Source organism: Syngnathus floridae, chromosome 9, assembly GCF_059516105.1.
Source record: "Syngnathus floridae isolate MCC-2025c chromosome 9, RoL_Sflo_1.0, whole genome shotgun sequence".
Taxonomy (NCBI): domain Eukaryota; kingdom Metazoa; phylum Chordata; class Actinopteri; order Syngnathiformes; family Syngnathidae; genus Syngnathus; species Syngnathus floridae.
Window position 1 is genome coordinate 9,212,827 of NC_142421.1, and position 14,799 is coordinate 9,227,625.

Sequence of the window (14,799 nt, forward strand, 5' to 3'; positions counted from 1 at the left end):
CATTGCAGCTGTGCTCTTGGATTAGTCGTTAAGTGTTTCAGACAGTGAAGTCGGGCCATGGCTTGAAAATAACAGATCTTTGTTCAGCTTTGCTGACCATGTTATGGGTATACAATTCTCAGAGTGGGAGTGGTTACAATGTAAATTAGCTTGACGATTTCATAAGAGCCATTTTCTATGGTGGTTGTCCAAAGTAGTTTCACAGGTGATCTGGTGTGTGTGTCCCAGCTGATTTTGAATGAGTGGTATGTATACCCATAAATTCCGAAGAGCACGCTTACATACACATATTAAACAATAGTCAGACCAAAGAGGATTTACTTGATTATTTCAGACGTGATGGGTGGGGGCCCAGCAGAGAGCATAAAAGCAATTAAAAAGTCAATTTTCCATAACACTTCCCTTTTGATGCTTGAGAATGCCCTTCATCCTTTGATGTGAGGTGAGGAAGGTGTTTTTGGCACATAAGCAAAAGCATCCGACTCCTACCATTTCCATAAAGGACACACTATAGATGCACTTAAAACCCTTTTCATCCTACAGTACTTTTATGTTGCAATTGTTACAATACCTCTTTTTTCGGGGGTATTTCCATTAAAAAGGCTACGCACTCTTTTATTTGAGTAACAGTCACAGTTTATATGACCCACTGCAGTCTTCTGATTGTTTGCATCAGTGCCTACCGGATGTACTTGTCACATCCTGTGGTGAAAAAGTCAACATATACCGATCTAAAATAAAATGTACCACTTGCTGGAAAGTGACTTTAGATACATCTGTGCATTTACCACCCTGGGTAAGCACACTGTCGTAAAGTTTTGACAGTGAACCTGCCTGGCCATCGCCGGTGACAAAAACCAAGATAATGTTGAAAGATAAATGTCTCCAAGCTTCCTTAATCCTAAAGGAATGAAGACCGCTGTAGTCATGCTGGGTTGGAGAAAAGAACCCGTAGCGCTAAACACTTTTGATCTGGACAGATGTGGAGAATGGCAGCATGGACAATCCATTTCAGTTTGGGTGGATTACACCTGCATATCTCACGGGGGCATCAGTCAGTGGTACATCTCCACAACGGTGCTCATAGTGGAGGGTGAACAGTAAATAGTAACCTATATACTGTATCTGATGAGCAATAGCATAGCTGCAGTGAGATCATCACACTCCTTCAACTGGTTTAGAATTGTGGTGTGCCATGCCACTAAAACAATATAGGACAGGAACAGCACAAATAAGGAAACTGACCTCTCTAAGTATAAGCATCTGACTTTTGGCACTTATCTTGTGAGACATTAAGCGCCTCCACTTTGGAGGAATAATCCATTTAAAGTCAGGCCACATGGCTGTGATTGATGTACAAAAAGAAGTAACACTTAATAACCTCTATCATGCTAGGTGACCCTGTGGCCCACAGTGGGTACCGGTTTGTTTACGGGTGGCACTTCCAACCCACTGTCCATGCTGAAATTCTGTTGTGGTTAATGGGCCTGATTGAGGGATTAGACTGTCAGCGCAGTGTGAGCCCTCATTTTTCTTCCTATGTGTGGAAGGTACCCCCTGTGCCCCACTGCTACATTCAACCTTCCTGCTCTGCCATAATCTGTCAATGGTGACTAGAATGTAGAGGCGTGAGAGACAGTGTCAATTAGCATCAGCTTTTCTGACGAATCTGTCTTTCCTAACACAAAAGACTTTGGGAAACCTGTTCCTGATTGTTTTCTGTCACACAGTGTTAAGAGGAGTGGATATGATTTCTGACTGACGCTCAAGTATGATAGCATTTATGCTTGACCAACATACGGTACAGTATGGGTAAAATGATACATTTTAACAGGTCAAGGGATACACATAGCTTCCAAAGAGAGACGGGTCCACAAGTTCTATACATAAAGCAGTTCATGTTTATCTTCCCTGGAGGTTTGACTCTCTTCTCTCATCATATGGCTTTTTCCCCTTTCCCAAAGATTTTTGTTTACTCTATTTTGTGAGCTGAGTTTTTCCGCCATATCACATAACTGCGACAAGTGCGTTGACAGCGGCACAGGCAAGATGCACCTGATTTTAAAAGTCTTTCACTCTCTGACAATCAACAGGGTATGTTTTGCTCAGTCGCTACGTGATCCAGTGGTTGGAGGCCATTGCCTTAAAGCCTGCTAAAAAAATGTTCAGAGAGCAGAGAGAAAATGCATGAACAAAAGAATACTACACTTGAGATGGTTCCTTTTACAAAAATCCATCCTCTATTTGCCCTCTGCTGCATTTGGATCTTCATCCTTAATCAGCTGCATTGTTCTGTGGAGACGCAGTTATGGGAAGTGCTCAGCTGTTTATTTATTGAACAGGCTTTAATACCTCCCCTTCAGCAGCACGCTTGGCTCGGCATTGCCATGTACTTTGAAGTAGAGGCGTCTGGCAGAGTGCTATGACGGGCCCCTACTGGCAGTGCAGCACTCGACACTACAATGAACACAGTGAACTGCAAAAAAGCTATGCCCTTACCAGCAGCATTAAGTCATGAGAAATATCAAACCGTTGCGTTAAAACAGCTGTTTAACAGCAAAACTGCAAGTTATCATGCTCTTTTGTTCATATTAATTTCTAAAACAAATTTCACAACAGTGTGATGGAGCAGTTATGATGTGTGCAATAGAGTCAAAAGGTTCCCAATTCAAAACTCAGCTTAGTCCATCCTGTGTAGCGCAAGAAGCTGATGGCGTTAATTTAGCAGGCACCAAGTACCCGAGTACTCATATTTTTGATACATTAAGACATACAAATACAAAATACAAGCCAAAAAGTTAACACTAAGAAAGAAAAAAGCTGAGGAGGTGTTTGTTTACCATTCTGGCATTGTGAAAGGTATCTAACAGGGCCAAGCTGTACAACAAAGCTGAAAATCAACTCCACAAGTCATCTGTGACCAAAGTTGCAGGAGCAGAGCAACTAAGATATCATGGACTCATCATCCTAGCGCTCAAAAGTACTTTTTCACCTGCCAAAAATCAGATCAATTGCAAAAGTGCATTACAGATTCAGACTACTACTCGTCCACCTTCCTTTTGGGATATCTCATGGATAAATCAATGAGGGCTTGATCTGGAGAAATGCTTGGCCAATCCATCATTTTTTTACTTGAGCTTCTTTTGCAAGGCAGTAGTTGTGTTGCTTGTGTGTTTGGGGCTGTAATAATGTTGGAATTCTGTTTCAGAACATGACATTCCCACCATCATACTTAACTCTATGCAAGACACACAAGCACACGTGAGACTAATGAGTCACATAACACCGGGGAGGGAAAATGCCAAATCTGACCCAATTTGGACTGTTTCACTTTGGGGTGTATTCACTTTTGTACTATATCTCAAATATCACACAACAGTCTCCATCTTTTTTTTTTTTATTTTGCTAATGTGTTCTTGTTTTTGAACTGTTGCTCACTGAGGCATTACTGCTGCTGTAAATGTTCCAAATGATACCTTGAGGGAACAGTAGTTACACCACAGGTACATTATGTTCTGCTAATAAAGTGTTGTAGAATGACTGTGCTAACAATCACAAACCCCATATCCTTTTTAAAAGGTACTAGCGGTCACACTGGTTTTATTGAAACCTTGAGAAAAGCAAGTATTTTGAAAAATGGCATCTTTAATTTATCATATTTAGTCAGGAGAACTATCATTATGAAAGCACTTTGCAGAAGAATGACACATTTTGTAATAAAAAATAAATGTTACAAATGCATTCAATAATGTGTGCACATTAGCGTGTTGAACCTCTTGCAAAAAAAAATCTAACATAAAATCCATAAAATAATAAATAATGACAATCTTACCATAGATTCCTGTGGAGATACACGGGAAGGCCTGCGAAACAAGTCAGAAGAAACATAGGTCAAAGCATATTCATTGCATGAGACAAATTCAGCAAAGCCACTCTAACTTTTACTGATAATCTTATGTGGAATTCCAAAATCCCAAAGAAAAACGTGACCATGTTTTTACATATAAATGTTTCCTCGCAAGCAAAACAGAGATGGCTCCATTTATATTTGTGTTTCCTCTCTCTAAATAGTGACCACACTGTAATAGTTCTTTCTTGGTAGCACTTTGGAGCAGACGAATTATTCAAGCAAGGCTTTATGGCTTAAAATAGTTCCATTATTCTTTACTTGTGTCGGCAAATATATTATGATACATAGGCCTTGCTCTGAGCGTCCTTATTTCACATTTATCTTTTTAAATATATTAATAAACAGGAAAGATTTTTTTTTCTTTTTCAAAGGTTCCATTTGTTCTCAAAAGCAGCTGAAGTTGTGTTTTTTTCTGCATTCTTCATAATGAACCACCAAAACGTTAATAAATAACACACCGATAAGAAATGTCACTACCATCTAACTAATGGATTAATATTACAAGCAGTAATACACTACCATAATAAATATATTATTCCAATACTGAGCAAAAACGGCTACGGTTTGGTTTTGCTTTTAAAATGATACCAATTACAAAACAGATATAGTAATACTCGAAATATGTGTGAATACATTTTATGCAAAGATCAGGCAGGAGATTGTTTATCAATGTTGAAAAGCTATGCAAATCAGGTTATACGTTTTGGTTAAGGGTGTATTTCAGTATATATAAAGACTAACAGTTTTTAATTTCCGTACAGAGAGCGTTAAAAACATTTTTTTGTCATTGGCCTCTTCTAGACAAAATAAATCCTAATGATTTTTTCAAGATCTGAGCAAATTAGTTTAACTGTACAAAATAGACATTTTTTAAAATAGAAAAATAAAAAAAATTAAGAGCAGTATACTCGCAACAGGAAAAATGGTTGTTGATATAAAACAAGCATAACATTAGTGCACAAAGTATTTACAATGGAACATAATAAAGTACACTTCAGAGTCGTATATGTCTTAACCAAAATATGACATTTACTATGACAATTGCTAAATTATAACACGGCTTTCTAGCCACATTTAATTATTAAAGTAAAACAAACATTAAAGATTACTTGTTGTAACCTGATTAGAAATTGAGCAAGAAAAATATGAAATAGATTTTTAAAAATATTTTCCCCAATTTGAAAGCCCATAGGTCAATTTGATGTTCTTTTAAGCCAAGAGGGATGTGCTTCAGTTTGTATCCATATTTAGCAGTTCTCAGGTTCCACCTGTCAATGTTCATTTTTCTTCTGTAGGGAGATTTAAATCTTTTAAAGAAGCTTTGACCTTTCCAGGTGACCGTCTGACTCTGACACAAATAACAGATGATGAAGCATGACCATTGTTTTAATGTGGTGCCAAGCTCAGTCTGTGGCTTTTGTGCAAATATTTTGCAAATTAGATACACTATTTATCTGAAAAATAGAAACTATCAGAACTATATTAAAAAAAAAAAAAAAAACTGAATAGAGGGTGCATATTTAATGTTAGAGTTTGGGATGACATTCTATTTACTGAAAGTGGTGAACTTTTAGTACTATAGGATAATCCAAGTTTACAATTCATGTATTTGCAATCTTAACTGTATTTGCCTGAAGCCCGAATAAATTCTCGGCCAGCTGTGTCAATGTGTCAATGTTGCTAATAATTGTTTCCTCACATGAAAAGCAATGACATATTTGTATGCATAAAAATAAAAAACACAGCTAAAATATATTATTAGTTTCTGGCAAAGAAATTCAGTATGTAATGCGAAGTACAATATCACAATTCTATGCCATATGATCCAAGGAATGTCAAAATTAACGCACCACCCCGCATCAGAATATACCCGATAATTCCAAGATTCATGCTATTCAGTAGAGTGACCTAAGGAAAGCATAACCAACTTTTCTGTATTTTTATGAGACAACAATGCATGGTACAGTTCTTAGCAAACACACCTGTAGATATGCTTACACTGTGTGAAGGTCCAGAGTTAATTAGAACAGGCAGCAGTATATAGACAGTCATGACCTATGATTCTTGCTTCGGGTTATTATTTCTATCTGTGGCTGCTCATTAGAAGTGAGTCAGCATGTCGGCCTGTGTTGGCATGAAGCTGCGCCTGACATGTTGCCTTGTTGATGATTCTCTTTGCTTAGGGAGTGCTCAGAAATTGGTCACTTGGGAAATTATTCTGTTTCCGAGGCTCCTCCCGAATCTATCACATCATTTTAAAGTGGAACACCTTTCCTCTCAGCATTTCTGCACACTTATTTAGCTCGCAGTGCATGAAAAATGAAAAAAGACAGGTACTGTGATTAGTGTGAACATGACTTCAGTTGTGTTCCCAATGTTTTATTTTATTCAATTTTTTTTACCATTATTTTACCCTTTGAGACTAGATGTATTCTGCGGATGAGAGCTGTCATAAATTCATTTCTTTCACTCTAACAGATTGCAAATATCTTTCTGAGAGGTGAAAAGATACATCCTAAGTATCTTGGGACAATTGCACATATTTATATGCATAATAACTCACCCATTGTTTTCTTAATATGATAATATTGTGCATTTTGTCTAATTAACTGGTTTATTGATTTCACTGTATGACCAGCTTTACACAGACTTTTATCAGACAACAAAGTATCTCTAGGGCCACTATCACTATGGCACCCTGCGACTTCCAGTCATTTGATTAGCAGCAGGACAGAACCGTAACATGACTCAACCTCAGGCAAAGTGCAACAGTCCGGCTGTAGCGAACACCTTCACATAAATGAATGGGAACAAGATACTGCAAATTAGCGATGAGCAGGCAGGGTAAGAGCAGAAAGCCTTTCATGGACAAAGTGACTTCTGCTACAGGAATGCCTCGTCTTGGCTCGGCTGGGTGAACAAATAGAACTAGAACCAGGCTGCTCCGTCAGCGGCTTAAAGCCTTCTAGCTTGTTTGCTGATGGAAGGTATGATTATATAAATCAAAGCAACAGTGTGCTCTTATGATTACAAATTTGATATCAACTAATGATGTCACACGGCAGTTATTGCATTTTTAAAAAAATCAATATAAAATGCAAAAATGCACACGCAATGATAGGTGTCCTTTTAAGAATTTGATTGGAAGCCAATTTTCAAAATGTCATTGCTGTAAGTTGTAAAATTTTTATTGGGCAATATATAGAGGTTAACAGGAGATTTTTTTTAAAGCTTTGAACTTTACATTTACGGCGGTTTTCACATTGACATGATTACAATAGTTGAGTGACATATTTATTGTATTTGTCACAAGAAGAGGGCAGGTTTGAAAAAAATTGATCAAATCCTTGCAGGACCGAAGCAAATGAAGAAAAAAACCCATGTTAATTTACGTAATCCAAACCAAATGCTTGATTAGAACCACAACATTCACATCTGAGAAATAGAACTCAATATGCCTCCAGGCCACTGTGACTATTCCAATGAGTGCTGCATGTAAATGCAGAATGTCATTGGCATGTAGCATTTGAAGCAATTTGCATTTCGGAAGCCGAAGTTCCAGGTGGGCATAAAAAAGGATCAAAGCAGGGACAGCGAGGATTTACTCTGCATCCATCAAAGTGATATTTCATAGGGGATCTCAAAGTAAAAATGCCTCTCTCTGAAAGACCGAAGGTAAAATATAGAAAGCAAAGCCACCATGGGGGTTGGGGGGGGTACATATGTGAATTTTCAAATATCCATATCGGCTTTCCTATATAGCAACACAGATCTGGGAGGACATTTTTGTTTTCATGTTTATGGTTTGTACGAGAAAAAAACATCTTCTCATTCCCATTGTGGTTTGCCAGGAAAACCAAAGAAATAGAAATAGTGCAGTTGTGCAGAAATTCAAACACATGCAGACATTTTTTCATACATATTAAAGACACAACCTCCTCAGCCCCTGGGTATACAATCTTAGTTTCACCAATGCATGCAAAACGGATTATTATTTTTGATTATCTTTTCTTTACGTACCTTAAGCGTAATAATCTATGCTCATCCGTGGGTATTTAGTTCTTGCTTTGATGGCACTGTCTGGTAATCTGACATAAAAGTATGAGCAAGATTTTTGGTGGGTTTATTCACCAATGCACACCTTTCAATTGACACGGTATTGCTAAATTTGCGCACCCAGTGAGAAAACCCATTGTTCGGTGGCAATGTCACAGATGTGAATAATGGGGCAGAAACAACAAACTTGGGCTAGACCATTATTCCTACAAATTTAGGATAATATGACACCGGTCATATCATGACTCAAAATATCTGAGGGCAAATTAGCAGCATATGGAGATGAAGATATGTTATTTTCATTCATCCTCAAATGCAGGCTCATTATTTGTTCTACATTAGCAGATAATTCTCTGGCGGTTGTTGAAAATGAATCGTAAAATCATTAAGAAGCATTTTCATGAGAAATTGCTTTCATTTTCATCCATAAATCAACTTCAACAATCTGTTTAATCACAGAATAAAAAGGTCTCTGCTCTAGCAATGTGAACGCCCGCCTGTGACACATTTCCGTTGTGTGGCTACTAATTAATCCTTTTTGCTTTCAAGGCTTCCTTGAACATTTCAAAATTGCCATTTTAAGAGGGGGGTGGCTTCAAAGTTCCATCTCTACTTTGAAATTTGGAGACAGAACTGTACACATGTTGAAACGAGATGCAGTGCACTCCATTGGATGAAAGATATATATTTCTACTGAACATTTCATACTAATTATTCGTGCAATGTTGCCAAAAATGCTTGGCTAATAATTTATTTCCAAGGGAAAATGCCTTTCTTTGAATCACTGAAGTGACTCTAAAGAGGCTAATTAAAATGATTTAAAACAAAAACACCACCTTGATGTGCAGGTTTTAATTTAGCTTTAATTAAATGGCTATAATTATGCCGAGGTCAGACGACACAAATGCAGTACCATATTGATCAGACAGATGCCTCGCAGACAAACATTTACTGTCATCGCCGATTATGAGTTGTCTTGAAGTGTCGTAACCCCGTCTAGGGTGACATAATCAACAATTGGCCATCTGGCATCTAGGATGCTTCATGTCCATAATACAAAGTCTAGCGTGTCAAGATGTGCGTGTGTGTGTTTGTCTAAGTGTGTGTGTGTGTGCGTGTGTGCGCGCGTGTGTGTGTGTGCAATATCCTATGTGCTTCCATGATGTCTTCCTTCAAATTGACGCAAGGTGAAATACCCCCTACTCACTGACCAGTTCACTTTTTTTCTGCCTGAATTATCAGGCGCACATTCCCGACAGTGATAGCTGTTCCTGCGGAGCCAAGCTTCAGCATGAACCTGCACTTATGTGCCTACATGTCCAAAAACTGTTTCTCTGCTGCCAGGCCTGTTGTTCTTTTTGCCACACCTCCCCAGAGGGCTGATGTAGAGCTTATTTTCCACGATGCAATTAGGACTACTGCTAATACTATTGAAAGCTGGAGGTTTAACCTTTAGCGGACCAATCTAAACCAAAACAATGTCTAGCAACCGAGTAGTATAAGTCGTATTTTGATTGTAAATAGATCATGACTACTAGCATTACAGTTGGGCAAAATCCTGCAGTCAGGAGACAAGCCTAATATTTTCGGAAACTTTATTTATTGGGGGAACGTGGCCTGTATGAATATTGAATGGAGGTCAGGTAACCATATCTTGAGATTGGACAGCAGTGTTCTTCCTTAACAAGAAGAATGCATGTCAGTTGTTTGCTAGAGCCAGAGTCATTCCTCGTCATATTGCGGCAAGACTTTTAGCAGTCTCACTGGATCACATACTTTTAAATTGTTTATACCAATATAATTTCATACTGCTGATATTTCGCTGCCTCGCAGAATTTTGCATTGATCAATTCTCAGCATGGACTGTTACTGCCGACTCATATAGCAAAGGAGGGCAGTGTGTGTAAAAGAGAGAATGCCTGAGATCATTTCACATATTGAAAATGTATTCTGAAACTAACAGTAGGTCCCAAATCAGAATTCTGCCTTCATATTCTGCCTTGTAAACCCAGCTGTTGTTGTTTTTCTAAGAGTTTAGATATTAATGACCAAGAAATGGACATTGTTTTGATTATGCAGAATTCCAACAGTGCAGAAAGACAATACATGAACAAATTCATAAGTACAGAAAGGGACAGAAATGTTTCCCAGGAACATGGAAACCCCTGACGCTTGTTAACTTTCAAATACAGACGTGCAATGTACTGTATAATAGCCAATATCGTTATTTGAGGCATTGCACATATAGCCAGATTTATTAAGAAGCGACATCATAAACTGCAAACGAGGTTGCAGTATTTTATATAGAGAAGCCTTGAAAGTATTGCATTGCCAGTTAATTGTAAGCCATTTCCTACAATTGTGACAGTTTTTTCAATTAACAAAAGAACCATTGACAATTTTTAAACAAGCACAATAAGATGAAGTTTGAAAAGATTCAGTAAATTGTACACTGTGAGTCTATTTCCTAAATTCTTCAGTGGTCTTTCACTTCAGGAATAATTACTCAGTAGCTTCGAGTCGGGATGTTTTGGTCAACAGGGAATTGAATGGATTTAATGAACTCTCTTTGTTAACGGAGGCTTAACGTGGTCTGTGATTTCCTTCTCTGCGTTTGGTTCCTCAAAGACCACGGTAGTTCATCCCATTTGCACAGCCCCATTAATGCAAGGTCTGAGTGGATCCCAGTGATGCAACAATAGGAGGCAGGTTGAAAAAAAAATCTGCATACAAACCAATTAAAAAAAAAAAAAGAGCTTACTAGAAATAGCTAAGTGGTTTCTTTTTACTTTTTGTAGTCCTATCAGCATTTAATGCACATAAAGACAATCTTCTGTATATTGTGTAAATGTAATTTTAAGCCCACTCAATAAACAGTGTTTAAATCACAGTTTTAAATCATATGCATATAAAGCACATGAGTGAGGAACCTGCCTGTAAAGCAGAGCTGCTTATCCGTGTATATCGTGGGCAGACTTGGCTCCAGTGATGTGAGCATTTTAAGCTCCCAACAATATAGCAATACATCTGAGCTTGGCCAGAGGTAAGTGCAACCAACATTAACTATCAGTAGTCGGTACAGAGGTCAAACCAAATGAATTAACACAATGTACCGGTCTGATGCACATCTTATGATGCAAAAAATATTGGCTTTTAAAACATTAGGCTTGGAGACACATACAGTATTGTGTCTTATGACTTCATTCAAATGACTTAAAATGCCTCAGGGAATGTCCATTAAGTGTGAAAGCTAAAGGTCAAATTAGGGAGTTTTCCCACCAATGTTTCTAGCCCTTGAAAATTACTTTGGTCCAAGGACATAGTTGCTCCGAGGAGGTCAGTTCTCTTGCTCTGCAGACTTGGGGGGCATTCTCCTGCTGAGATCTGAGCTCGGATAATGGCGCACTCAGGAGTGCTGGGATTAGGGACAGGAGGGACATGAGGAGAGACAGGCTCCTTTGTGCTGGGTTCATCCTCATTCTGGGCATAACGGAAGACAGCCTGCAGACTGCTTTTTCAATTTCTTTTTCAGGGTGTTAAGTCCTCAACTGCTGGATGGGCTCAAAGGCGAAGCAGGCTCATTGATAATTGTATAATGGCTCACTTTGAGCGAGCAGGCATTTTGCTGAGATGGGCGTGTGGTTCAAACAGCACGCTATTAGTCATGCTGTCGGCTCAATTCCTTATTGTATTTTATTTCCTCGTGGGCAAAGGCTGCTGTACCTAACCATGTTTCTCGCACTCGCAGAAAGTTAATGATATTCAAGCCTACGCAGAAACAAGGTGCACCGTGTCTTTGTCTCTAATGAAACAAGATCTGCTAAGGTGAGAGTGAGAATTAATTATGTTTTGATGTTTAAAATATGGGTTTCTGAAACTAAAATGGAAAGCTTTCTCAGTAAAATGTAGCACTGATGAAATAATAAACTTTATGCACTGTCTATTTCATTTTATCACTGATGGGACAAAAACTGAAGATTTAAGGGAGACTCCTGTTGGAGCTCATTTTTGGACATAGCCATGAATATTCACTTAAATTGTGAGCTCTTAGTTGGAAAAGTACATTTGTAAACAGCACAAGTTTTATTCTGTTTTTGTGTGTCTCACAAAGCTTAAATTTAGCTTGTCATTAAATGTCATTAACTAAAGTGAAATTAGTTCAAAATTGAATCATTGCAAAAAGATACAGCACAATATGTCACCAATGTTAGTGGGGTGCACAGTAACAGAATTTCCACAATTATTATTATCACTCATGCTGGCCATTTTTTTTTTTTTTTTTTTAATTTTCCCTAATTAATCCTCAGGAGAACATGTTGACTACTTAAGTAATGATTAGAGGCACTGACAATGCCTTTATTAGTGCTGCATTTAACTGCAATCCAAAATTCAACAGCTGTTGAACGTCATTAAGAGTGCTTTTAGTAACTATTGTAGCAACAAATCATCAGTCCGTTTGTAACTTTGGTTTGGTTATTCTAGCGCAAACGTCCTAACACCACACTCTCAAACCCCCAGTAATAATGTAACAATTCTAGTTACTTTTTGTACATATATTAGATAAATTATCATTGTTCACACACTAACTATATATCCATCTATTCTTTGAACCGCTTAATCCACACACAATTGTAGTTTTGAGCTACATCCAAAACTGTTATTTTAAATAGTGGTACTGCACACTCTGTCTCTAATTGACTGGGTATGAGAATTAGACAGAAATAGACTCTCAGAGGCTGTTTGATGTAAACATAGTGTGAGGTAATTATGGTGGACTGAACTGTGGATAGGATACACTACGAGACCCTTACTCCACAGAAGATGTATAATCACACTGAATACAGCAGGAGCAGACTGATCCTCATGGTCTTTTTTCACTAACTGTAAAGAGAGTGAAAGCATCATGCATGCACTTCTCTTGTCACATTGCACAAGTTCTTTTATTCCTAACACAGAGATAGAGGAACTACAGATGTGAAAGTGTCAGTGAGAGTGGCTTGTCCACATCTTCAAATAGCTCTGTCGCATTTACACTTCAGTGAGGAACACCGCTATAAAGTATTAGCCTGCTAAAGCAGTGTTTTGAAACCCAGGAATGCAGTTGGAGAGGAGTGCAAAAGCAATCTGAAGGATTGGCTGATCAAGGTCTACACTTTTAAATCCACAAAGATTTCTTTCACCAAGCTTCCACCAAATAACCGACTGCACCTGTGACATCAGCACAGGCTAGACTACCTTCTAAAGCATGCAGAAAACAGACCTTTAAGATCTAGTTAAGATAAAGTTCTACAAATGCAGGGTCGGATGTCTTTACAATAGAGCGATGTATAATTTTGATTGACAATGCCAAAAAGGTCTTATTTCACCAATATGCTGCCTAGATACTCGTATCCATTGATATGGTACATATTGTAACTCATGTAAGCACAAATATAGTTAAGTATTATTGTGTGTGTGTGTGTTCGTGTCTGTGTGCTATTTATCCATCCATTTTCTGAACAGTTTATCTTGAATGAGGGTCATGGGCTTCCTGGAGCATATCCCAGCAGTCTGGGCAGGAGGCGGGGTACACCTTGAACTGGTCGCTACCCAGTCACAGCACACGCATAATCAAATTACCATTCAGACTCACACTCACACCTACGGACAGTTTGGAGTGGTTAATCGGCCTACCATGCATGTCTTTGGAATGTGGGTGGAAACCAGAGTATCTGGAGGAAACCCACACAGGCATGGGGATAATCATAATTGGTCATTATCATTTTCAGTCAAAAGCATTTGGCAAAATGGGCAGGTTTTGCGCTTAAACTTACATTCCACACATATAATATTAATCTCTTGTTTATACAAGTTCAGGTGCATACAACCTATTGTGAAGAACATTTTTGTGTTGACTTCCCCTTTGAGTCGAAAACCCCGTTCAGAATTTAAATGAAAAGAGAACCCATACTTGAAAAGAAGTAAAGGCTTAGTTTGAGGCCAAGATCAATAAACAAGCTAAAAATGTTAAATTAGGTAACTATAGCTTGAAAGAAACTACAATTACGCTAAAACAAATAATGAGAAGTCTGCTACAAGTACCCATGCAATGAACACTGACAGGGCAAGTACTTTATACTGCCATCTTTAAACACAGATCTAGATTGGTGGTGAATAAGAGTACAACGAGTAGGAGAGGACATTTGCAGTGAGAAAAGTCACAGTTAAAGAGAAAATCCACTAGTATGAAATGTTCCTTAAATGCTGTAGATTCCCAAAGGTGCTCTGCATAATGATCTTGGTCTGAACGCAGGTGTGTCTCTAAATGAGGAGGAATAAAAATGGAGCCAATGCCCACAAACACTCCGACCAAAGAGAAAGGGACACACCGCTCAAGGTCACGGTGAATTGCAGTGACTGTCGATTGATTGGGAGTACAGGGAGCAGCTGGTTGAGGGGAAACGGCAATGGTGCTGAGGGAATCACCAGGTGGCTCCCGTGAATTATGACACCATCCACCCACCACTTTCCATTTTTCAAACAGAATAAAAAGTAGTGCATGCTGAGTAGGCTTCTCATCTGATGTTTGGTAGTGATGGGAAAACGAAGCTTCGCATTTGCTTCATGAACCAGTTGTATTTTTTGACTCCTCTTGATGACACTGGTGGTTTAAATTTTTAGACTAATTTTGAACAGAGGCAGCCATCCAGATAAGACAAAACTATACAACAACTGGTTCATGAAGCAAATCTGAAGCTTTTTTTCTATCACTACTGTTTGGGCCCTGCAATGACTTCCTTGCCACAAATGCAAATTTCACAACTTGGTCAGAAACTACAGTTGTTGCCGGAGCT

General features: G+C 38.4%; 1 protein-coding gene across 5 annotated transcripts in view; it reads right to left on the bottom strand.

The window, feature by feature from the left end:
* Positions 1-14,799, bottom strand: part of macrod2 (mono-ADP ribosylhydrolase 2) — a 280,346-nt gene that overhangs the window by 81,378 nt on the left and 184,169 nt on the right. For all 5 annotated transcript variants that reach the window (XM_088384939.1, XM_088384940.1, XM_088384938.1 and 2 more), the window contains one exon: positions 3,833-3,863. In XM_088384939.1, the coding sequence (XP_088241065.1) occupies positions 3,833-3,863 (31 nt within the window). The remainder of the gene's footprint in view (positions 1-3,832; positions 3,864-14,799) is intronic.